Raw genomic sequence first — 27,392 nt, 5'->3', positions numbered from 1 at the left:
CCCCCATTTTTATTTTATTGCTTCTGTTTAGACTTCATTCTGTAAATATTAGTTTACTGTTACTTTGCAGGAGTTTTATATTTGCTTAACTAATTAAAGAATGTTATGAATGATACTATATGATTGGTAAATAAAATAAAATTTAATTACCTTTTAATCATATATATAAGGAAGTCATATAATATGACACATCCTAACAAATAATTTGTAATAAGAGTTTTCTATAAACGAAATAATGTTCATGGTATTTCTAAATAAATTTATTTAGTAAAATATATAAAAATCAGATTTTTCGAATAGATTAAAAACTTTAAATGATGGAAAAGTGTTCTATTGGATTAGAATGTAATGTTGACTGCCACAAGCAAGATTAAACAAAAATTTCGTGTTGTAAATATTAGTTTCCTATTACTTTGCAGCAATTTTATATTTACTTAACTAATTAATGAATGTTATAAATTATACTAAATGATTGGTAAATAAAATAAAATTTAATTACCTTTTAATCATATATATATAAGGAAGTCATATAACTTAGACACATCCTAACAAATAATTTGTAAAATTAAGTCATAGGAATAAGGAATATTTGTATAAATAAGTCATAGTATAAGGAATAGACACATCCTAACAAATAATTTGTATAAATAGTTTTCCATAAACTAAATAATGTAAATGGTATTTCTAAAAAAATATATTTAGTAAAATTTTTCAAAATCAGATTTTTATAGATGAATAGATTAAAAAGTTTAAATTATGGAAAAGTGTTCTATAGGATTAGAATGTAATGTTGATTGCCACAAGCAAGGTTTAACAAGAAGACAAGGTCTTTTAGATCTATCAGCGTTTTCAAGTGTTGAAAAACAAGAGTTATTATGGAGAGCTGGTTTATTTGATTGTGAAAAATTGTTTACAACAGTTTGCTATTATCATAAAGAATACTTTGGAGCTGCATTTGAAAGAAAATTTCAGAAATGCTGCAATCTATATAAAAAACATGGAAATCGAAAAAAAATTGTGAAAGGTAATTTTTATACTATTTTAATGAAACAGTTTATTATTTTGATTAAAATAGTATTTAAATAAATTTAAAAAAAATTAGGTACATTTATAAAGTAACAATTACACTCATTTGTTCTTTACAATGATGGTGAGTTGATATTAGTTTTTAGAAATGATTGTTTCCTTTTTTTCATAGGAAATGTGAAGATATCGCTATCAATGGCAATAACTCTAAAAACACAAGATATTGCTGCTGTACCTGGGTGGAAATTATGCAGTAGTTGTTACAAAAGGGTACATTGTATAAATAAAGAATTAAAATCAATTGATCAATGCTATAGTAGGATTGAGCCTGAACAAGAACAACATTCATCTCTCAATGAAAGTCTTGGATCTATAGGTGTGTCACCTATTAAGCTTAAATCAATTCCAAAACACCAACGATTACCAGCTGCCAAAAGAAAATTTGATCAAATAACTGGAGCAACAGCAAACAAAATAAAAAAAGTTTATGATATTGATCCTATGATTACATTGACACCATCTTGTACACCATTAAGTTCTTCAATTGATAACCAAATTGACAATCTATACTCACTTTTAAATGAATTGAAAGATAAGATAAAAAATGTGACATCATACTCCGCAAAAATTCAGATATTAACACTAACTCCAGAATCATGGTCACTCGCAAAGTCTGCAGAATTTTTTAATGTATCTAATTACCTAGTACGAGAAGCTAGAAAAGCTAAAAAAAAACATGGAATTTTGCATAAACCATCATCAAAAAAAGGAAAGTCGCTTTCCAATGCAACCATTGATCTTGTTCATAGCTTTTATCAAAGTGACGAGTACACACGAATGCTGCCTGGAAAAAAAGATTTTGTGAGTATAGGGTACAGGCAACACATGCAAAAAAGACTAATATTGATTAATTTAAAGGAACTATATGTAGCATTTAAATTTTCTAAGTTTTGCAGCCTTCGCCCTAGATGGTGTATAACCACAAACTCGTCTGGCACCCACTGTGTTTGTGTCTGTACCTATCATCAGAATGTTAAGTTGTTAACTGATGCTCTTAAAATTGACAAAGACTATAGAGATTTGATGGAAATGATTGTTTGCAATAGGGATAATGTAGAGTGCATGTTACATCGATGTCCGTTATGCCCTGGTACTGCTGCTTTAAAAGAATTTAACAGCAATTTAACAACTTAACAGCAAAGTTTGACAACAGCGATAAAGAAATAACAATTAACCAATGGTAGCATACAGATAGAACTACGCTGATCAATCAAAAAATTAATATTGAAGATGTTATCGACCTTATATGCAATAAAATAGATAAATTAACATCTCATTCACTTATAGCTAAAAGTCAAGCCATGTACCTCAAAGACTGTAAAGAGTTATTAAATCAAAATGAGTGTATAGTATTGGGTGACTTTGCAGAGAACTTCCAATTTATTGTTCAGGATGAGGTGCAAAGTTACCATTGGAATAAACCAAAATGTACACTACACCCTATTATTATTTACTATAAATCAAATGATAAACTACTATTAAAGTCATTTTGCATCCTTTCTGATGACGCTGAGCATGATGTATACTTTGTATATAAAATACAACAGCTCATTACCAATTTCATTAAGGCAAACATTCTACAGATTAGTAATATTAAATACTTCACTGATGGATGTGCAGCACAATATAAAAACTTTAAAAACTTTATTAATCTTTGTCATCACAAAGAAGACTTTGATATTGATGCTGAATGGTTTTTTTTTGCTACTAGCCATGGTAAGTCTGCTTGTGATGGCATTGGCGGCACAGTAAAACGATTAACTGCACAAGCTAGTTTAAAAAGAACAGTGACTGGACAGATTTTGGAGGTAGATAAGATGTTTGAATTTTGTGTAACCAATATAAAAAACATTCAATTTATTTTAGTTTATAAAATAGAAATAAATGAAGTACGATCATCATTGCAACCAAGGTTTACTATGGGAAGAACCTTGCCAGGAACAAGATCCTTTCACCATTTTATACCAATTGATAAATATACAATTTCTTTTAAAAGGATGAGTCAACAAACTGATGTTCAGACATTTAAGCTTGTGCAGATACCAAATGAGCTGGTTGTGCAGCAAGTTATTTATAATCATATGGACTATGTAGCTTGCATGTATGACAGCTTTTGGTGGATGGAATTATAAACAAAAAAGATGAAGGAGGAGATTATAAAATTCAATTTATGCACCCACATGGTCTCAGTCCAAGTTTTTCTTGGCCTGCACGAGAAGATATGTGTTGGGTCCCATCAAATCATATTTTATGTACCATTGATCCGCCATCTACAACAAATGGTCGTGTATACAAAATTTCAGAAATTAAGTTGGCAAAAATTATTGAACAAAATAATCAAGATTTTTAGAAAAAGTTTCTATTGCGTCATTATTTTTATACTTGATTATAATTTTTTTAAATATAGTTACAATATAATTGTATGTGTAATTAGCACAATTTGGCCACACAAATAAAAATCTCTTGGTAACTTGTCTTTATATATTTTCATTAAAACATTTTTGGAAAGATTTGGTAATATGCCTAATTGCGACCCCCAACCTTGCTGGCATGCAAAAGCTTGATGGAAAAATTTTAAGAAAGCAATCCTTATTTTATTGGTATAACAAAATTAGCAAAATATATATATATTTTTCGTGGTAGGGCGGGTGAGAGGGAAGCCTACCCCACTAAATATTTATAAATACCTAAAAAATTATCATTGCTCTCAAAATGACTTTAAAAATAACTTTTTACAAAATTAGGAAAATTTTCGTTTTTTCGGGGAGGGCGGGGGGGGCCTACCCCAGGTAAAAAAAATTTAAAATTTATATTTATATACATCTATTATTGCCTTCAAAATGACTTTGAAAATGACTTTTTACAACCAGAAATTAAGATATAGCTAATTTTTTCATTAATAAGTTAGCAATAAATTTTATGCTGACTCAGCATTTATATAAGCTTTACTTAAAAGGCTGAATTTAGAAAAGTCAAAAAATGCAATAATATATTTTTAATTAATAGTGAAGTTTGATACCTATATTGTAAGTTATAGTAATGCCTAAAAAAAAATTATCAAGGTAGCATCACAAATTTGACCGTCAAAATACCCCAAAATAAATGCCATTATTATTCAATTTACATGTACTTAATGTGGTCTAAAATTTTTTTTAATTTAATATTTGTATCCGCCATATGGAAGATTGTCTATGTACCAAATTTCAAAATGATACCTTATTTCGTCCATTAATTATTGCTATTTAATGACATAAATACATTTTGCAAAAAATGCTGAGTCAGCATAAATAAGAAAATTGAAACCTGAATATCTCAAGAACCGTAAGGGGTTGGAGGTTCCAAATTTCAAATTTTCTTAATTTTCATAAACCATATATCATATAAAAAAATTAGCAAAATCCCAAACATAGGGTGACATTTTTTGATTTTTTTGGATGATTTGACAATGGAATTACCCTTAACATAACAGAAAAACGTTTTCCTATGTTTCTAAAAATATAATTTTCTTCTTTCTAAAATTAGTAAACAAAAATATCTTCCCCTTTTTCCTCTAATAAATGACATGCAAAGTTTAACAAAATACCCAAGTAAGCTACACAAGAAAATTGAGAAAGAAATTCGAAAAGTCACAACTAATTAACAAAAATTTACAAAACCATTAAAAAAATAGACCAGAAACTTTTTTTATCAAAATAAATTGATTGCCCAAGCCAAAAACAGAGTCGATGTAGCAGCACTCCATGCTTGCTCTACCTATTTCAGTCAATGTAGCAGCACTCCTTGCATTTTCTACCTATTTGTCAGTCAATGCATGTACAAAATAAAAAAATTAAAAAAACAAATACAGTATAAAATATTGAAAAAACAAACAAACAGATTTTGTATTAAAAAAATAAATAGATTCAAAGTCAAATAAGTTTGTATTTTTACAGTAATTAAAAAAATGTTCAATTCATAATTATTTTAATGGTTTTGGCTTTTAGACAACACAGAAATGTCGGACCAAAGTCAAAAGTATTAATTAGTGATGTAATTAGTTATCAAGAAGATTTTTCTTACCTTCCTTACTCTTAAAGCTAACAATTTATGTATGTATGTATGTATGTATGTATGTATGTATGTATGTATGTGTGTATGTATGCATGTATGTATGCATGTATGTATGTATGTATATATGTATGTATGAATATATATATAAACACACACACATATAAACAAAAAAAGGTCATGTCTCCAAAAAAAAAGGAGCTCTGGCTTATTATCTGCCCAAACCATAATTTAGTACTAAAAAATTTTTTTTTTAAAATTTTTGAAAATCCTAAGGGTCCCTTCAGAGGCAATTTTTAGGGCGTTATGTACCATTTTTAAAACTGTTTGTAGGAAGTCTTGACATTAAAATTTTTGATTTTTTTTATAGTTATGTTTGTCAAGACTTATTTAATCTAAATAAAATGGGCTATACTCTAAAAAAAAAAATTAAAAACTCAAAAAATTTGTTTTAAAAAACCCTAAAATCCACGAATATTTAACAAATAAAAATATTTTTACACTGTAAATTTTTTAAATAAAGTTTTAAATTTTTTAGTAATTAATAAGTTTTCTTGAAATATATTTTATATTAATTTTTTTAAAATACTTAAATAATTTAAAATGCCACCAAAAAAGAAAGTTCGAAGTACTAGATTGGATAAAATATTTTTAGTTAAAAAGTTAATCAAAAAACTTCCAGCAAAAAAAATGTGCAACTGCTAAAGAAATTATTCAATTATCTCTTTCTACGAAAATCAAAGTGTGAAGAAAATGTGAAGTTCTTAGTAGGTTGTCCTAACAAAAGTTTTTCTTTTATACCTAATTGTCCAGTTGATCAGTCTGAATACTGTCCAAACTAATGGTTTCTTGGATACTTGGTGGATTTAAAGTGCTTACAATACAAAAGCTAAAGTAATACTTTCAATATAAATTATTATTATCCATGTTTATTCCATAAATATGCTGTCAAATAACATTTTTATAGGATTAAAATTAAGAAATTGTTAAAAGAATGGATGAAATTAAAAGATCAAAGATACAGAACAAATCCTGCTGAAATTAAAAAGACATTTGTTTGAAGAACAAATGAATAAAGTATTTTAAATTGGAGAACATCCTCATGTTATGTTTGAAGAAATATTAAGAGATAAAATAAGAAAAGTGAAAGACAAAGAGGAAGATATTGCTTTCTTAAAATACCAGCTTAGTGAGAGAAAAGGATGTCTTGGAAGTAGAGATAAAATATATGAGTATTCTGTAGCAAGAAGCAAAAGATACACATCAAAGTTAAATAGAAATCCGTCAGTAGAATTATAAGTAAGAAGTAAAAGATGCACATCAAAGTTAAATAGAAATCCGTCAGGAGAATTATAAGAATGAATTAGACTAATAGTAAATGAATTAGAATAATAGTAAATGAATTAACGAAGGGAAAGCAATTTAAAAATAATAGAACTGCAGTTTTGGTAAGGATTGATGTGAAAACAGAACTGCTTCGCATTCCTCCAATAGATTCTAGTTCAGGGATGAATCAAAAGCAAGCTATTGTAGAATTGATGGAATTATTTGGATTAAAAGATAAGGTTAAATGTCTCTGTTTTGACACAACTTTAACAAATACAAGAAAATGGCGAGGTACTTGCATGAGGTTGATTCAACAAGTTCAACGCCCCTTGTTGTTGATTGCATGTAGACATCATGTAATTGAGTGACACATAACCCATTTCTGGAAGATTTACCCAAGACGCGAAACTTCTGGTCCAGAAAACAAACTATTTGAAGTTCTAAAAAAAACTGGAATAGTATAGATGCTTAAACTAAGGAACTGAAAAGAATAGTAATACCACCTGGAACATGGATATGTAATCAAAAACTAGCTGCTGTTTAGTTTTGCCATAATGTGATTAGTTTAAAGATCTTCAAAAAGGTAATATTTTTATTTTTATTCATTTTCGATTTAATCTAATTTTTAAAAAGTTACATTTATTACAAATTTATAACATATCCAAAACCTTTTAGGACAGAAATATAAGAAAAGAATACCATGAGCTAGCTGAACTTTTATGATTCTATAATCAAATAGGTTTAAATTTCACTTACCAGGACTAGTTCACTATTCAAGATTTATGGGAAAAGGTTTATACTACTTAAAATTGTATCTTTTAATGAATGAAATCCAAAACCTGACTGACAAACATAAAGAAGAAATAACTGGTATGGCTTTATTCATTTGTCCTTCCTATACAGAGTGGTTTCTAAAAGCAGAGTTAAGTTCTTTGGCACCATTGCAGGTATCAGTCTTTTAGTATTTTTTCAATAAGTTAAAAAGCTCATTATTGATTAAAGTATTTCAAAATGTTAATCAATATTATTTATTAGGCTTACTGGCTTTTGAAAAGGTTTGAGGAATGGAACCTACTTGGCTCTCAAGCTGTTGCAAGCTCTATTCTCAGATATACTTGGTCTCTAGATCCTACTTTAGTAGTTTTTGCCCTAGCAGATAAAGAATGTAGGGTACGTGGTGATATGGCCAAAAGAACTGTATAGTTTACAAAGATGTCCAGTTTTCCCTTGGAGCACCAGGTAATGCACTAAACTATATTGAATAACCTCAACTTCAGTAAAGATGACCTTCCTAGTTTGAATCTATTAATAAAAGAAAAGTCGTGGCTAGTTTTTGACATGCTTAGGCATGGAAATGCAGAAACTCAATGGATGAAAACTCCACCAGAATTTTGGAAATTCAATGATTTTTATCAAGAATTTAGAGCAAAATTTAAGGGACTTGATGTTGTTAATGACTGTTCTGAGAGAGCAGTTAAGTTAGTTCAAGACCTAATAAATAGAGCATATTCTGAGGAAAAAGGTAGGACACCATTCTCTTTACAAATAGTTACAAAAAAAAACAGAAACGGGAAGAATAAAATATCTTACGAAAAAGCCCATAATACAAGAACAAAAAAATTCTAGTTTCTTATGCACTTTTTTTTGTTAATATCACTTCTTCAAGAAAGAATAAAAAAATTCATAAATTTACTGGAATTGATGTATTTTAATTTAAATGAAACTGAACTATTGAGTTGAAATTTTTTATAATTTAACTTTTTTTTTTTTTAACTACCTTCTATCCCTGTACAGGCCCTCTCTCTTATATATACTTCCCAGAATAGTTCCTGAAGCTGATTATAAGTGAGAAATCAATATTGTACTTAATCAAAAATAAATAAAAATAATGTAGCTTTTATGAGAGAATTTTACAAATATTGTGTATTTTTATGAGCTTTTCTGAATATTTAGGGTTTTTTGAAACAAATTTTATAAATCTTAAATTTTTTCTGAGAATAGAGCCCATTTTATTTAGATTAAATAAGTCTTTACAAACATAAATATATTAAAAAAAAATCAAGCTTAAATGTCAAGATTCCCTATAAACAGTTTTAAAAGAAGTACAAAAGACCCTTAAAATTGCCCCATCTACCCCCTGAAGGAACTCTAAGGTTTTTCAAAAATTAGAAATTTTTTTTTTTATTAAGTAGAAAATCATGGTTTGGGTAGATGATAAGCTAAGGCTTTTTTTTAGGAGACATGACCTTATTTTAAAGAACAGAGCAATAATAAATTAGTAAAAACATTTATCTAATTTTTAGTTTTTTTCAACATTATGTTTCTCCATCAGTAGATTCATCAGGAAGCTTCCTGATGAACCGACTGATGGAGAAACACCAATGTTGAAGAAAACTAAAAATTAGATAAATGTTTTTACTAATTTATATATGTATATATATATATATATATATATATATATATATATATATATATATATATATTAATATATAAATATATATATATTATATATATATATATATATATATATATATATATATATATATATATATATATATATATATATATATATATATATATATATATATATATATATTAGTAGTAAATAACTTAACGAAAATTTTTCTCATTTTATTCTCATTAAATGAGAAAAAATTTTCTTAAATGATTTTCTCCTAATTTATAATTGCTCAGTTCTTTTAAAACATTGAGCACTCTATTTTGTAGAATACATTATAAAATTGTTTAAATATATATATATATATATATATATATATATATATATATATATATATATATATATATATATATATATATATATATATATATATATATATATATATATATATATATATATACATCCACACACATATATAGAGAGGGAGCGTCTATAAACGCATTTAATGTATATATAGTATATAACTTCTAATTTATTTTTCACTAAATAAATAACAAACTGTTTTGCCATTACAACTTCTTTGAAAACTAATTTAACAGAAGATTTCTTCTTCTTTGATTTGTTACTTTTTGCTGACTTTTTGTTCTTTGGAGGCATGTTTTTAAGAATAAATTTAGCTTAAAAACAATTTTATGTGCTACACAAAGTAACTTCAAAATAAAACAATTACATTTATATCTTAATACAACTCTCACTTAAATATACCATACTTATTAGCCCTAGGAATTAGGGTCAACATTTGGCAATGGCAACCTCACTGTCAACCTCAAAGTGCAAAAAAATGCCAACCTTGTTTCTATGTTTTATGGTAACCTCTTTGTTTCAAATTTTTTTTGGCCAATCTGAGGTTGACCTCAACAGTTTAAAGTTGGCAATAAATTGCTGACTTCAGTTTTCCTAATTCTGAGGGCTCATATATATATATATATATATATATACATTAATCCTTGGAATTAGGAAAATTGAGGTTGGCAATTTTCTACCAATCTAAAACTGTTAGAGGTCAGCATCAGGTTGGCAAAAAAAACTTGACATGAAGGTGTTACCAAAAAACATAGATTCAAAGGTTGGCGATTTTTTGCTGACCTTAAATATTTTTAGATTGGCAGTATAGTGGGCATTTCTGAATGCTAACCATAATTTTAAAGGCTGATTACTTCGATTCATTACTTTGATAGCCAATGATTTAAAAAAACATTTTTAAATTGTAGGGGCAATAAATAATTCCGAGAGGATTTATAAATGGGTAAATTTAACTTAAGAAAATTTAAAAATAAAAATGAATTGATTGCAAGAAACAACAACAAATACATATAAACATTTATTTGATATAAAGAACCAAAACATAATACAAGTTCACATAATCATGCATAGATATAATGCACAGATATATACATATTATATATGACATTTTTATATATATATACAGAACAAAAAATTTTATTACTTTCAAAACTATGATGCAAAAAACCATTGAAAAAGATTTAGAGAAATTTTAAAAAGAAAAAAGGTGCTAAATATTTTTTTAGTTACTAAAAGCAGACAATTAAAGTATTTAGATAGCAAAACCAAACACACTAACAATGCAATACATAGTCTTGTTTTCCCATCTTACAGTACAACTTCCTATAAATAAAAGTAAATGATAAAATAAGAAAACACCAATCAACTTTTAATTAATACCAAAAAATATTGCACGTACCATCTGAGCCATTATCCCAGTAACACGAGCTTGCAGTATGAAGACCCGCACCATTCTTTTGCATTATTACACAAGTCACTAAAACAACTCTTTTTTATTAATTTAGTATTTTTAAATTAGGCATTTTTATGTGGAACAGGAAACGTTTAGTAAGATTTATAGATATACAAAAAGTCTATAGAAAGTCATATAGTAAACCAGAAGCTTTTAGTGTACTTTACAGTAAAAAAGAAATCATTTAAAGGAAAAAGAAATCATTTAAAGGAAAAAGAAAATCTAAAAGTACTGTGATGTGTGTCCTCTATGAGTAAGAGGTATGGGGACTTTCACTTGAAAAACTGAGCTTAAAATTTACTTTGATTTATAGACCTAAAGGATCAATTTATTTTTCGGGACCTGGTGTTCTAAAATAAAAAAATGATTGGCTCATTGTACTTCAAAAATATTTTTTTATCTATAAAAACTTTTTTGTATTATTTGGAGTTCAAAAATATGAGAACCATTATATTAATTTTTTTCTGTTAATCCATAAGTTAATTCTTTAAATTGATAACTCTTTCAAATATGGCAGTTTTTATAACCATCTTATTTACAAAGCAGACTTTCCACAAATAGACTTTAAATGAATTGCACCAAACTAATGTTTTGATAAACGAAATTAATAAAATTCAGTTATTTGGACTTAGTTAAAATAGTTTGCTTTGTCAAAAGAAACTTTTTGCTTTATTAAAAAAACCTTTTTGCTTTCCACCAAACAGAGCCTTAAATTTTCTACTTTCTAAATAAATTGCTGCACTCCCCAGGACAGCTTTTACTTGATCATGTAAATTTTGCTGGAAGCCATTAATCAAGCATCTCATTAGTGCAAGTATATCTAAACAAATAGATAAATGGATTAAAAGGGATGATTTTCCCTAAACTTGAAAAAACTCCTTTAACTAAGTTTTTTTAACAACTGAAAAAAATTTGGCTGAGTTGTATAATAAATTTATGTACCATTGTTATATCAAGCAATTTTGTACTGTATTATTTTGAGGATTTTAAAGATGTCATTAATTCTACTTATGATCCAGTATTATCTGTATTATTTTAAGAGTTTAAGAACTGATTTTTCCTAAGCTACAAATTTCAATTTTTTTAAACAACTGTTCATAAAGATGTACCCCATTTTCACAAATTGCAAATGCAGTAAATTTTTTTCCAAAGCATCAAAAAAGTTATTTCTTTAAGCCACAGAAATCTTATTTTTAAGAAAATCTTGTAAACTGTAGTGAACAGGAAGATTTTTTTAGCTCTGTTTATGTTAAACCCTGTGGTTTAAAAACATGCAAACGTCTATAACAACCGAAATAAATGCTGGTTCAAGACAAATATGTAAACTACTGTCAGGGCTTTAAATTCACAAAAGCTTCACATAGACTGCCCTCAAATAACCACAACAAATTCTCATTCAATCTTAGCACTATTATAGTTTTCTTTACTTAAAACCTTTATTTACTTAAATACTTTGTCTTTATATGCTTATCTTTGAAACAATCTTTAGCTATATAACCTATTTTTAATTAACTCCAGCAAAGCAGGGAAATTAGAAAGTGGCCAAGTAGTAACTGCGTTGAGTTCCTTCAGAAATGATTCACAATGTTTTTGACAACCTTTCAATATCAGTGATTTTAACAATGTTTTTTTTACGCTTCTGCACCCAATAATCTAAATAACTAGATGTTATTTATATAAATGCACTAAATAATAGAAGTTTTAATAGTTTATGCAACAATACTTTTATTTATTAAATGATACAAATTTCATAGATAAATCTCAACAATGCATAGATATAACTATGTTAAAATTTAAAAATAGAACATTCTTATATTGTATAAATAGCATGTTAATTGTAAGTGTAAACAAGATGACTTGTGTTAAAACATTGAATATATTTAGTATAATTTTCTAAAATACTTATCTGAATAGTGTCATGTAGAAATTAAAACCTCATAAATACCAAATTAAAAAAATGAAAAAAGATTTACCAATATATTTAAAAGGCTTTCCGAGTTTGGTTAGTTGATTTAAACACTGTTCAACTACACTGGATGTCCACTGGTTCACTTTATTGTGTTGATAAGCATTTCCTCCAATTGCACCTTCTATAGACTTAAAAACAAAAATTTAATAATAGATAATAAAAAAATACAGCATATTTTATAATAAAGTTTTGAAAAAAGCAGTAGAGGTACAGTGCTTGCGTTGTAAAGAAGAAGCAGAAAGTACTGAGTTTGATCTCCACTATGTTTCACAAACTTGTTTCTCTGCACAACAGCCTTGTTCATCAATTTTAGTGTTACAGAGTTTAGTCCCCATGGCCTTATGGAGGTAAATACAGTGAAAAAGAAAAAAGGCAATATAAAACCACATATCTGAATATAAAGAAATTTTATTAAGTCACAAGTGTTACCTCTTTAATAATGTTGCTGACCTCCTCAACCACAAATGATGCCTTTATAATAAGTAAAAATTTTTTTTATCAGTTTATTAAAAAGCATTTTATAATAAGTGTAAAAAGTTAATTAAATGTTTTTTTACATTTTATTGCTTTTTCAATATTTAAAAGCTAAAAAAAAGTTAACACTCCAAACTGTCTCAGGTATAAAAAAGGAGAGATGGGTGTCAAAAAAAAGGAGAGATGGGTGTAAAAAAAAATAATTCTGATTTTTGATTTGTTATGCAGCAGAAAACTTGTATTTAGAGTAACTAGAGAAAAATAAAAATAAAATAAAACACACTACAACAAACAAAAAACAATTACTTTGTGTCTGGAGTTACACCAACCTTAAATATTTGAACAAATATTTGCTTTTTATGATTTTTCTAATAATTAAATACCATTAATTCAATATCAGTTAGCTATGGGTTATTTTATTAATACAATGTATTGAGTTGGGTTTGTGACTGGGGATGCATGAACATTAATACATTTTTAAGTCTATTTTTTAATTCGAAGTTCATGTTACATTTTAATTCATGTATATTTATATATAAACATTATTATGATCAACATGATCATCATGATCATGGTCATCGTGAACATCATGATCATAGTCATTGTGGTCATCATGATCATAGTCATCGTAATCATCATGATCATGGTCATCATGATCATCATCATAATGGTTATCATGATCATCATTATGATCATGTTCATCACCATTATGATCATATTGATCATGATCATCATCAAAACCATGATCATCATCATCAAGCTTTAGCCTTCCTCTTTTAAGCTGTTTCTAATGTAAAAATCTCAAGTATTTTCTTTCTTTAACTAAAGCTTGTTTATACCATATGTTATGTATTCTCTATAGTTTTTTTACTTATATCTCTAACATTTTCTCCGGAAGCTGCTACCTCTCTATGCTGATAGCCAAGTGCTAAGCTCCAATATTCTCAGTTTACTTGTATCTCACATCATATGTTTTGTTCTAGAGAGCCTTCTGGAAAATCCTTAAAAGTGCCATTAACTAAAGTAAGTCTAAAATTACAATTCAAATAAGATTATTAAATTTTATCTTTCTAACGACAGTATTAAAGTCATTCTCGAAGGCTTACACTCTTTTTTCTTTCCAGAAAATTTAGGAGTACCGCTTTCTTTTTTTTGATGAAATTTGAAATCTCACAATGAATTTGGATCAAGCTTAATATAAACCACTCAAAAAATCAACAAGGGATTTATAAAGCAGAGCTAATAATCAAAACTGCTTGCATTGATATTTTAAAAGATGAATTTACATTTGGCTTTTAAACAAAAATAAATTTTAACCGTAATATAACAATTTTTTGCTCCAGGGATAGTTAATAAAGCTTATAAGAAAGAAGGAGGGAGTACTTAAATGTATGGGAGTGGAATATATATGCATTTTTTTTTTACTGAGTTAGATGTGCAGATTCATCTAATTGATTACATAAACACATAACAAAAGTATATCTAACATAGATGACAATTGCATTACAATTCCCTCAGTATTTTTTAAAATGTAGAGCTATAATAAAATTACAACCCTCTCATTAAGACTCTTTATTTACAAAGCTAAAGGTGCCCCATAGAACGGGCCAAGGGAGCTTAGTAGGTCAAATATGTTCACTTTATTTGTTAACATATTTATGTAACAATTTTTTTGTTTCAATAATGAGCAACGTATTGATAGAGTAAGAAAAGTAATTTATAGCAAACTGTAATTAAATACAAATGAAACTCTATATGCGAAAATGATAATAATGAAATTTTTTACAATCAAAATCTTTATAATTTTTGAAAGATCAATATATATAGAATGGTGTGAACTTTTTTTTTGATATCATCAAGGCCACATAGGATTCTTGAGCATTAAAAACAAATAAATAAAAAACTGCCTTGATGTATTTAAATTGATAAATACAGGTACTTAAAAATAATTTTTCATCTTTCTAATCATTTCATTGGATTCGGCTTCCCTGAAAATAGCCAGGTACAAATTTTTAAGTAAAAAGATTTAATATTTTTTAAGTTAAGTAACTTGAAACCCCTGATTTTACCTTGGAATTCTTATTTTACTAAGTACTCTCAACAAATTTTTGCAATCCAATAAAATTCTATTCGATTGCATATGCAAATAAAATACTCATTTCTCCATTGCAGATAATTAAAAGTTTGTGTAATGTTGCTGTAATTTCTCCTGTAGATAATGCTAACTTTTAAACAAGTTTCTTATTGAAAAGTAACTTAGTTATAAAAGTTTCTTAAGATTTTGGGCTTTTAGTACCAGATTCTTATAAACTAGTTTCTTGTTAACATTAATGTTAAAAAGCAACGTCTATTGTGGTTTTTAATACATTTATAAGTTATACCTGCTATGCAATATAGTTGTGCTTATTTAACTTTTAATGTTAAATACTTCTTATTGTAAAATTGTAAATTTCTTTAAACATTTTTCTTTATTAGGTTTTAATTAAATTTTTCAGATCATCCAGAGCTTACTATGACTCTTGCCCTGTTAATTAATTTTAAAGAAAATAAAAGTTTGAAAGCAAAAACTTTTTTCTTATAAGAATGAAAGTTGTATGTTTAATGCATGTTAAAAGGGCAGACTTGACTTATTACCTAAGCACATAAATAATAAAAAAAATCTCTCTCTCTCTCTCTCTCTCTCTCTTTATATATATATATATATATATAAAGAAAATAAAAGTTTGAAAGCAAAAACTTTTTTCTTATAAGAATGAAAGTTGTATGTTTAATGCATGTTAAAAGGGCAGAATTTAATAATTACATAATCAAATAAATAATACAAAAAGCTCTCTCTCTCTCTCTCTCTCTCTCTCTCTCTCTCTCTCTCTCTCTCTCTATATATATATATATATATATATATATATATATATATATATATATATATATATATATATATATATATATAAATATGAAATTTAATGGAAAATGTAGTATCTGTATTATCTGTATGGGTGTTTAAAAACTGTCTGGTCCAACTACATTGTTCTGTACAACAATACAACTTGGTCTTAATTATTGTTAATCCTAACACAGATTTATTATATTGTTTTAATGTATACTGCAGTATAAATAAATTGAAAAAGTTAAAAAAATTTTTTTCAGTTAAAGTTTTTTTTAATTTTTCCAATTTTCTTTTTCTCGGCATTAACTTGGATTTAATAGCTGTTGTGACTTCTGTGCGAACATGCATGAATGAGCATTAATATTATTAAGTTGCTCAATTTATAAAATGATAACCCAAATAGTAGTTTTTGGTAACAATAAAGCATATTATAATTTGTACATTTAAAATGCACAACCTTTCTATTGTGTTTTGCTAACAATATTGAAATAATATATAATGTACTTTAGATAAGTTCAAGTTATGTTATTATAGTAACAATACGTACTATATGCAGTAACTATAGTTATGATAATAACCTACACACTGCATCATCAAAGTACCCTTATTTATTTTGCATGACTTCACCTCCTAACTTAAATGGTCAAAAAGTAAAGTAAAGCTGACTATTACTCTTTAGAACCTTTGTGCAAATTAAATTACAAATAGATATTTAAAGAGGCAAAATTAAAAGAAACCAAACTGCTATAGACAAAAATTATTATGATATTGTAAGGCGTTTGACGACAAATTCTCATCGTTATTCAATAAGAAGTAAAAATATATTTATAAAATTTATATATTTATATCTTGTGACAGAAATAGGTATCAGATATTCTTAAAAAAAAGTAAAAGCAAAGAAAAGAATTTAGAAACTTTCAATTCTACATAAACATTTTTCAACAGTTATATATTTTTAAAACTTTGTGAAAACGTACCTTTCTTAATAGGTATATTAAAAAAGTATACTTTTAAAAAGTTAAAATGTAGAAATCTTTTATTATTAGGGTAAATTAGGGTAATATGAGCAACTTGGTAATATGAGCATACTAAAAGATTTCTAAGATGCAAGCTGTGAAGTTAAAGTTGCTTTGTATTTTTTGAATCAACTTTAGGTGGTGATAAAAGAAATCAGTATAATTAGCGTAAATTTATATGATGTAATTAGCAGCTCTCATTTAATTAAAACATTATTAAATTGTTTGCGTTGTTAAAATATAAACATCATGCATGAATATATCTGTGGTACAAAATTTTGATGATAAAATAATGAAACTTAATTTTTCATAAAAAAAAATATTTTAGCTAGAAATCCCTTTCATTTTTGCTTGAAATACAATGCATAGAAACATTTAGTTTTTTCATTTTATTTAAAGATACAATTTTTGTATAATATAAGCATGCTTAAATTACCCAGTATTTTTATTGAAATTAGCTAGTTTAAAGCCCTAAAATTGCAGTGGTTTTAATTGCTTTATAAATGAAAACAAAACAAAGTAAATTTTTTTAATATTTTAACAATACTAAATATCTTTTTATAATTTAAATTCAAAAAATTTGTAATATTATTGTTTAATGGTTTGAGCTAATAAAATTGAAAAAATAATAAACAAACTTAAAAAAAAAAAAAAAAAGGGTAAAATTAAAAATTTAGTAGGAACGAATCATTATATTCCACAAATTTGTTATAACCGTCAGGTTAGTACTTTTTTACTTATTAATCTTATTTTTTTGAACTAATTTAAAGTGTTCATATTACAAAGTGGTTGGGGTTATACATGTTTTTTAAGAAGAAATTTCGGGTGCCCAAATATCTAATTGGATCAAAAGTTGTGATCCCTGAAATTTTTTCTTCTTATTAGGCCTAACTTTGTTAAAAATTATTGAATGAAAACCTTTACATCAAAATGCATCGAATTTTTAGGATATTTAGGATAATTAAATTTTTTATAGTGATTAATAAACAAAAAATAGCTGAAAAAATATATAAAAGGATAAAATAAAGTGCTAATAATAATTAAGTGCACTAATAAATTCTAAAACTTTTGGACATGTAAATTTGTTAAAGAAAAAATTGAATATATTAACTTTATTTGGTATAAGTCACTTAAACTTATCGAAACATCCTAAAATAAAAAAATGAAACAATAAGATGAAACAACCCAACATAATAAAAGTGACACTTTTTTAAAATTAAAACGAAAAATATATTTTCTTTATCACTCATCAGTTTATCAACATACAGGTTTTAAACTTAGAATTAAATTTTTTAAAACTTAATATTTTCAAAGAAGAAATTTGTCTTTGTTTGCGACGTCATAAACCACTTAAATTTTGCCTCTAAACGGCATTAAGTTTTTAGCAAATTAAATGTTTGGCAATAAATGTAAAAATATGGTCTATTCCACTAAATCAAATTTTTTATTCTTATCTTTAGTAACACAAAACTATTTGTTCTTCTTTTGGTACGTTGTTTTCTCTTAGACAAAAAGTTTATTTTGTTTACATATAAACTAATAAGTATAAAAAAAATCTATACTGCATAGTATTATTTTTTAATCAAACAATAATCTATTTGATTACATTTACGCGTTAAATGATAAGCTGAATGTTTCTTGTGTAAGGAATTTTCTTTAATTTTTGAAATTTCGACTTAAACTCAGCAATATCTAAAAATATTACCAAACATTATTCTTTAATATTTATGATAAGATTTCATGACATCCTTCAAGATTAATAATATTTCTGTTCTTGATATTTTATACAGTCTCATGTAGAGCGCCAATAACTTTGCCTTTTAGTTTGCATAACTTGCCAACAGGGTATTAAAGAAATATGTTATAAGTATATGTAAATTGTGCATGTTAATGAACCTAAAATATTTTTCTTGCACCAAAAACCAAAAAAATGCACTCTAAAAAATGTATTTGTTTAGATGTGCAAGTCAAAAGACTAAAATACTCTATCAAAGTTTTTTGATCCATCTAACTAAATACAGATTTTGAAAAAATGGAGCCACAGGAACTCAAGACTGTCATAAGAGTATTATTGCAAAACTGAATTTGTATATTGTATAAAAAAACAATGATATCTTTAAAGAATATACTTTTACTAAATGTAGTGTAAAAATTTAAAACCATTTATTTATTCAAGTTTTATATATGGTTCGAAAGAGCTTTGAATTTGTAATAAAATGGTGAAAAATTTATGAAAAAAGAATCATTGCAAAAAAAGTTATGCTCTTTTAAGTAACATTATTTTTTATGATGCATTGCTTAAGAAAAATGCAACTTACGTATAAAACTCGCGTTCGGCTAACGGCAGCTTTGTAATAGAATCATTGTTAATTTGCGCTTGATTTTGCATAGTAAAATGTGCAAAACGATTAAAAAACGTAATTAAAAAAGTTTCGAATTTAAGTAACAAAATATTTTTAATGATTAAAACGTAATAGTAAAATTCATAACAAAATTTTATAAAATATGCATAAAAAAATATCGCGTTTTTTTGCAATATATATATATATATAAATATATTTATGGTTAAGGGTATATATATTTATTTTATTAAATATGCACCAAGGCTAGGATTTCTATAGCGTATGTTTAAATGCATATAGGTGATCTTTAAATACATTAAAAGCCTTAGCGTTTTCGCCTTATTTTTATCGTTACTAATGATTTTCAATGAAAGATATATATATATATATATATATATATATATATATATATATATATATATATATATATATATATATATATATATTTATATATATACATATATATATATATATATATATATATATATATATATATATATATATATATATATATATATATATATATATATATATATATATATATATATATATATATATATTATATATATATATATATATATATATATATATATATATATATATATATATATATATATATATATATATATATATATATATATATATATATATATATATATATATATATGCATATATAACATCGAAAATGGCGTGATATTTCAGTGGGGGCCGGAGTACAAAAAAATAATCATAAAACACCATATAGTTCAACTAAAAACCTACAAAACTATATCCATCTAAACAATGGGGGAGAAGGGGACACGTCCGCTACGGCTCTCTTTCATTTTCTTTTCAGTAGTCCTTATATCTATCTAACTATATATAAATTCCAAGAAACCGCAACAAATAAAAATAATTTTTTTAAAAACATACTTCTTTAACAAAAAATTTAGACTATAATAATTATTTTCTTTTTTGCTTAATAATGTTTTTAACAGAATTGTGGCTTTGAAGAAAGTCTAGTTTTTGAAGCAAACAAAACTGTGACATCCATAGCTAGAAAGAGTCGATTCTTTAGTACGCAAAGGAAACCACATCCAATGATATCTAAAATAAAGTAAACCCCTAAATTAATATTGCCATACCTATTTATGATGCCTTTTGTCGCGGATAATAAATAAGGATGCCTTATGGCGCGGATAATAAATAAACATATAACTGTTATTATTGCATTAATAAACATAATCAATCTCTAAAAAAATTTGAACCGGTTTAATCTTAATATGAAAAAGATCAACATCCATCGAATCAATCATGTGGTTTTCATCATGTTGCGTAACCTTGCAATTATAGATAAGATAAAATATATCAGATATATAAAATTAAAAAAAAAAATTAAGGCGAACAATTAACTAATGTATAATAAATTAACATGTAACTGTTATTACTGAATTAATAAATATAATCTTGAGGTCTTTAAGATAAACATCTACAGCAGCAAGCTGCCATCATAGTTAAAACCTTGCAATAAAAGATAAATGAAATTATATTAGATATTTAGCACAATAACTGAAAAACCCATTATAAATTAGAGAAGATAAGAATGATTTTTTAACTTAAAAAAAAATTCAAAATCACTTAACTCCTGATACACAACACATTTTCCATTACCAAACCAAAAAATCGATAGAAGTAGACCCTTCAATACTTTTTAACCTGAAATATAATAGATTTGATTATAAGTTATAATGAAAGGAAAGTTATGTGTTAGCGTAACTATCTGGTAATGGCATATGCCATTTGCCTAGAGTGTACTGATTTATTGTAACTAAACACTTACATCTCTCAATCCATGCAAGCAAAAGTCTGTCTTTCTGGGTAGAAACAATGTATAGCCATCATTATGATTAACATTAATTGTCATGAGCAAGGCAATTTGCTTATGTCAAATAGTAAATGAGCTTTGGTTTCCCATAGCTCGTTGCAACCAGGTCAACCCTGGTTGTTGGATATCGGTAACTAACCGACTACCTAAAATTACATTTCTATATACATATATGTATACATAAAAAGAAGTTAAATAATAATAAATCTTTTCATTATCTTAAAAAAAGGGGAGGGTAGAGAATATGATATACATTAGGCACTGTAAAATTTATTATAAAAAACAAAGATTAACCTACTATCTGTAAATAATATCTGTTAATGCAAGTTTATAAGACATACTATTATTTAAAATAACATATACCTTATTACACATTTCTATTATGTTATCACCATATCACCACTTATTATGTCTGCAGAAAGTTGATATTTGCTCACATCATACTCAACACCATCATCATCTTCATTCTCTTTTGGTTTCCAATAAGAAACTATATATACATCACTTTTTTTTTTTTTAATGCCAACAATTCTGCTGTAATATACATCCTGGGTGTTAGTGGCATTATCGAACCACATGTGGCAAATACTTCTTCCAATAGAAGCTCCAATAAGAATTTCTTCAATATCTGAGGCCTCATTATTTTCTAGGTCAGGAAACATTTCTTTTACCTGATCAGGCATGCAATTTTTTAATATTTTTTCTACATTTCTGCGTTCTTTGTTTTCTTTTTTCTGAATTTTATCTGCTATTCGTTTTATCAATTCTAACTTCAGGTCATTATGACATTGCATATTTGTAAACCGCTTTTTCTGGCATTAGAGATAGCCCATAATATCAACTTGTTTTCATTTGGCTTTTTGCATAGCAGTGCAGTTGTTTTATTTTTGCAAGCACGAAGTTTTGAAGAAAGAAAACAAAGAGTGGTATTTGGAGCTTTGTGCTTTGCAGCGCTAAACATACCCATAAGTTCTTCTGAATCAATGTTGTGAAGCCTAGCTGACTTAGTCTGGTCTTTAAGGTGATCATTAGAACTCATTTCAAATTGCCGCTTGTACTGCCTGTCAATGACACTAATAACTGCATTAAGGCAGTCAGCTAATGCTTTACTCATTTCATCAGTTACTAAGCAAAAGCTGATTATTGAATCAAAAACTACATCTTCAATATCATTACCAAAGAAATCAGTTTTTCTTTTAAGTAGAGATAAAGGATTCTTGCTGCTCTCAATAAGAGTGTTCCGAACATCTTTTACTACCTGAATGCCAGATATGTAGTCAAGTCCCGTACCTGGTGCAATATAAAATTTTGTCATCAAAGGACCAGAAAGTAGCTTTCCAATTAAAGCTAAAACACACAACTCACGGATACCTAAGGTGAAAAAGTTAATTAGTAACAAAGAATAATCTTTGTTTATAATAGTCTTTACTCCCCGTTAATCTTGCAAGTGTCTATTTGTAATTTGTATTTGTAACTTTATTTGTAGTTAATTCTATAGCCTATAATATTGTGTAGCACTTTATCAAATGAACTGAACAGGTATTAAAAAGAAAAAAGATACCTGTTTCAGATGTAAAGTCTTGAAATAAACTATTTCGCAGACCTCCGCATAACGCCAAGCCAGAACACAGAAATATCTTCAATATGGCATAATGATGGATCAAAATATCACATGTGTGAAAAAGCATATGTAGTCTGTTGCCTCTATAGCGCGGTAGCGATCCTCTGGGCAACTCGTGTTGGTCCAAAAAGGTTACAAAACCTTTTGGATCACCTATGAATATCATAAAAAAGCTCATTTTGGCAATTGCAAGAAGAATGTGAAATAAAAACATGCACTAGTTATAATATCTTATTTTAACTCGAAATTTTATTCAGAAAACTAAATATATTTAAGTAAAAGAATGGTTTAGATTAGTTAGAGTACCTTTTGCATCCTTATAGCGAAGTTTGTTCAGCTGTATAACAATGTTTGCTGCAATGCAGTCTCTTCCAAAAAGTTTCCCTTTTGAAGTCTCTAATGCCTTAAGTGAAGACTTACAAGAGCTGGTCATTGTGTCTAAGGGGTTAAGGTGACAGTTTAGTTCATTTAATGATTTCTGCCAAACAAGGTTTAACTTTGCGATTGTTGCATGGTTTGTTGCAACTCTGTCACTCATCGTATTTGTTATGTTCCCAATAATAGTGCTTCTTACGTCAGTATATTTGAGCTGATAGAAATCACTATATAACTTAGCGAGATTATCAATAGACTTTGTAATATGACTCTGATAGTCATAAGCTGTACCGCCAGGAAGTTGATCAATAGCTACAACCATACATACTGATTCTGTTGTCAAGAGCACAGCATTTACATGAACACCCTCCTGGGTTGTTGCATCAAAGCCAAGTGTCAGATCCTTTGTTGTAAATGCTATCTGAGCAGCCTGTAAGTCTGAAAGCACACCAAGCTCACGCATCATTTGTTCTACAGTTGTACGATGTAGAATTTGACTAAATCGATAGCCAGTATGTTCCCCAATTTTACGGAGCAGAGATGGCACATTTTGTGTAGGAACTTGGCACACAAGCATGTCATATATAGGTCTCCTAATATCTGCTGAGTAGCATTTTTCATTTTTGGTGTTTTGTGTTACTTGCTGAATTTCCTCCAACTCTTCTTGTAAATTCAAAATGTCATTTTGCAGTACAAGAATTGCAGAATTTTTTTCAGCAAGTTGATGGCTTAACATTGCTTTTTGATAAGAAAATTTTCTTTTATGATTTTGAAGTTTTTTCAACTGTAAATTTAAAAACTTTTCTTTTAATTTTTTTCTAAGTTGAGAAATTAACTTTTCATTACGAGTAATAACTTGATTTAGATATTTAAATCTGTATGCTCTAGCCTTTGTCCTATCTTTTAAACCTTTAATATCCTCTTTATGCTTTCTCTTCTTAATTGCCATTTCGTTTGCCAAAATGGTTAATCTCTTTCTCATAACCTTTTTTCTGGGACTCAACTGGTAAGCTCTCAAACTGAATAGTGGTTCCTGAGAAGAGGTTTTTAAAGTAGGACGAGATAAAGGAGATAAGTGATCACTATTTGATACAGAAACACTGATTTGTTGAGAAGAAAATGAAGAACATGTTGGGAAATTCAATTGAGGTTGCATTCGATTGCGATGTTTGTGCCACAGCAAATGTTGTTATTTGGTATGCAAAGAGCATGTTGCAGATGTCAACAAATGGTTTCGAATTTCGTGAAAAATGGTTTACAAAGACTTTCGATGTTCTAACTAGTTGCTGAATCTGACTTATACAAATTTTGATGTTAAAATACTTACCGATTAGTTCTACAGTTACTTTATATGAATCGTTGTTAGTTGCAAATATATGCAGTACATGTCCATTTCTACAGCCATATTTAAATGAGCTGGTATTGGAAAATTACAAGCTAAATAAGTTTTAGCTTTACCATAAAAAAGATTTGTTTTCTTGTGAGGTCCCATGATGCACTAAATTAAATTCAACAATCATAATACTACTATTTAATTGGGTCGGCTATTAATCATAATTAAATAATTTAAAAAATCGCCATTAATCTATAAAAAATTTTTTAAATATACGTATAATTTTTATATATCATATATAGCTTAAGGTGGCTATATGGTAAATTATGGGTATGGAAAAAGCTGAGAAAATGCTGTTTTATGTTTTTTATGAATTTTATGCAGAATCATCGTAAAATAGTGTTATACAATTTTAATTTTAGCATTTTAAATTTTATTTGGCAGAATTTTGCCTTTGCACTAATTTTGGTGGGTGAAAAGAGTTAGCTATCAAAAAAAAAATTAATATATAACCACCCTAATTATACTTGTTAGTTTTTGTGTACATCATTTAACAATTTTAAAAAGAGAAAACCCAAATATCCTTAGTAGTAAAAGGCTATTAAAAATAAAGTTTGTATAACAGTTCTAATAAAATATATCATTATAATGAATAAAAAAATCAAAAATACTGAATTCTCCACTGTCAAAAACCGCCCCTCCCCCTAATACTATGTAACGGAAGTGGAAATACATACCTCCACTGCGCGGAACAATAGGGCATGTGGTCATGAATATTTTTTGATGAAATTTGGCAGGCACATAGAAAATAGATGTATACAGTTGCCTTAAAAATTTTAAATATGTACCAACATGCCTTCAATATTAATGCACCTCCGGAACAGAAACAAAATTTAAAAACGAATGAAAACCACAAACTGTAAAAAAAACTACAGAATTTATAACAAAAAGCAATAGTAACAATAGCAGAAACAGTTTTATAAAGTGTAACAGTAACAGCAACACAAAAAGAGGTGGAAATGGTACCTCCACTGGGTCAAAAAATACGGTATTTGGTCATGAATATTTTTTAATGAAATTTGGCAGGCACATAGAAAATAGATCTATACAGTTGTCTGGAAAATTTCAAATATGTACCAACATGCCTTCGATATCAATGCAGTGCCAGAACAGGAACGAAATTTTAAATAGCAATAAAAAAACTGAAAAATTTATTACACGTAAAAAAAAAACATAATTTATTCAAGATAAAATATTCTACTTTTTTAATAAAGTCTAAGCTGGTATAAAATTCTAAAAAAAAAGACAAATAAATACATCTTTACCACACCGACTTCGAGCACGCTGTGAAAAAAAAGGTCACACATTTTTACTTTGAAATCGGTGCCGTAAAAAGCCAGATACGCACGTACCTACTAAATGTTAATTACCTATTATTTAATAAAGATTTACAGCAAAAACAATGCTAAAACAATAAATTGTTTTGATATGTAAAAACCTTCAGAATAAAAATAACAGATAAGTAATTCTCATATAATTTGCAACATGACAATTTATTATACAAACTTTTTTTTAGTTTATATAAAAGATAACTACATTGTACATAACTTTGCTTTTCAGCATCATTAAACAATGATTATTAATCAATGATAAACTGCGATATTATTGAAATTATTTTTTGATACATATAATAACCTTGATTTTACTTACTTCTTCTGTGTTCTGAAGATCATCCATTTTTTTTATATTGATGTCTTTACCGGACTTATAAACACATACCGTGGATTCAATATGTTAATTTTGAGGGGGTTGAGTTCCTACGCACCCATAAAAGATAAGCAAATTACACTCCTATTTTAATCTTGCAATTAAGCGGAGTAATCATTAAAATAAAATCATTTTAAAGTAAAATTCCAAGCTTAAATAATCTCTACGGTGGTGAAATAAAGTTAAAAACAATGTAATTAAAAGTAACTAACTAGAAAACATTTCCAAAGCTAAGCTAACCTAAATAGTATCAATTAATCAATTGTATTCTGAAATAGATTTTTCATTTTACGGATTATTTACATATGGTGCAAGTACTAATTTCAAGTCAACACCTTAATCTACAACAAAAAAAAAAAAAAAAGAGTAAAAATTTATATTTAATAATAATAAAACAAAAAATTATCAAGAACAGAAAGCAAAATATAACTAATATTTAAAAATCTAGAAAAGAAACTTCAGAGTAGCAATATTGGTTGGTCAATCACCACAATACTGTGTAAAGTGAGCAGGAACGCCGGAAAGAGTTAGCATATGGTAGCAACTACTATTCCTGCCCTTTTTGGCTGATGTACTGTGGCAGATGTACCGTATTTCGCTCTTTGTAAAATTCTTTTCAACCACTTTCTTCATTGTTATTTTTATCGTTAGTATTATTATTATTTTGATTATTATTACCAATAACTGGAGTTTTTATTATTATTGCCTATTATTATTACTGATACTTATATTACTATATTATTTACAATGTTGTTACTGTTTATTATTATAATCTACTTCTCTTTTATTGCTAAATTTTAATTGCGTATATAAAAGTCTTTTATTCAAGATAGATGTATAAAAGTAAATTGAATTTTGTCCTTAATTTATCAAACTTTTCACTTAATTATTGTTCCATAAAGTTATTCGTTTAAGTATTGTACTGTTTTACATTTTTTTTTGTTTTATTTTTCATTATTATGGTGTTTACTTAATATTAATACTTGTACTATATGTAAATACTCCATGTAATGTAAAATCTATTTAAAAATACATTTGATTTGATTTCTGCGAAATAGGTATGATAAATCTTTA

General features: G+C 27.0%; 2 protein-coding genes and 1 long non-coding RNA gene across 3 annotated transcripts in view; all 3 read right to left on the bottom strand.

Annotated features, from left to right (window-relative positions):
- LOC136077806 (uncharacterized) overlaps window positions 1–9,723 on the bottom strand; it is a 25,046-nt gene extending 15,323 nt beyond the window's left edge. Inside the window, exon 1 of the long non-coding RNA XR_010637299.1 lies at window positions 9,417–9,723. This is a non-coding gene — a long non-coding RNA (uncharacterized LOC136077806). The remainder of the gene's footprint in view (window positions 1–9,416) is intronic.
- Window positions 9,724–10,225: 502 nt separating this feature from the next.
- LOC136078334 (dynein light chain Tctex-type 1-like) lies at window positions 10,226–26,410 on the bottom strand. The gene is made up of 5 exons (XM_065793950.1): window positions 26,262–26,410; window positions 13,072–13,113; window positions 12,647–12,770; window positions 10,620–10,697; window positions 10,226–10,543 (listed from the first exon to the last, which is right to left on the bottom strand). The coding sequence occupies exons 1-5, from the start codon at window positions 26,286–26,288 to the stop codon at window positions 10,473–10,475; spliced, it is 342 nt and encodes a 113-aa protein (XP_065650022.1). The 5' UTR covers window positions 26,289–26,410; the 3' UTR covers window positions 10,226–10,472.
- On the bottom strand, window positions 20,786–23,187 carry LOC124808629 (uncharacterized). Its single transcript, XM_065793949.1, has 4 exons — window positions 22,784–23,187; window positions 21,586–22,593; window positions 21,178–21,368; window positions 20,786–21,053 (listed from the first exon to the last, which is right to left on the bottom strand). Exons 1-2 carry the CDS (start codon window positions 23,055–23,057, stop codon window positions 21,995–21,997), a joined length of 873 nt encoding a protein of 290 aa, XP_065650021.1. The 5' UTR covers window positions 23,058–23,187; the 3' UTR covers window positions 20,786–21,053; window positions 21,178–21,368; window positions 21,586–21,994.
- Window positions 26,411–27,392: the final 982 nt, after the last annotated feature.

Source organism: Hydra vulgaris, chromosome 03 (genome assembly GCF_038396675.1).
Source record: "Hydra vulgaris chromosome 03, alternate assembly HydraT2T_AEP".
In the NCBI taxonomy this organism is placed as follows: Eukaryota; Metazoa; Cnidaria; class Hydrozoa; order Anthoathecata; family Hydridae; genus Hydra; species Hydra vulgaris.
This window is presented reverse-complemented; position numbering and strand designations above follow the sequence as displayed.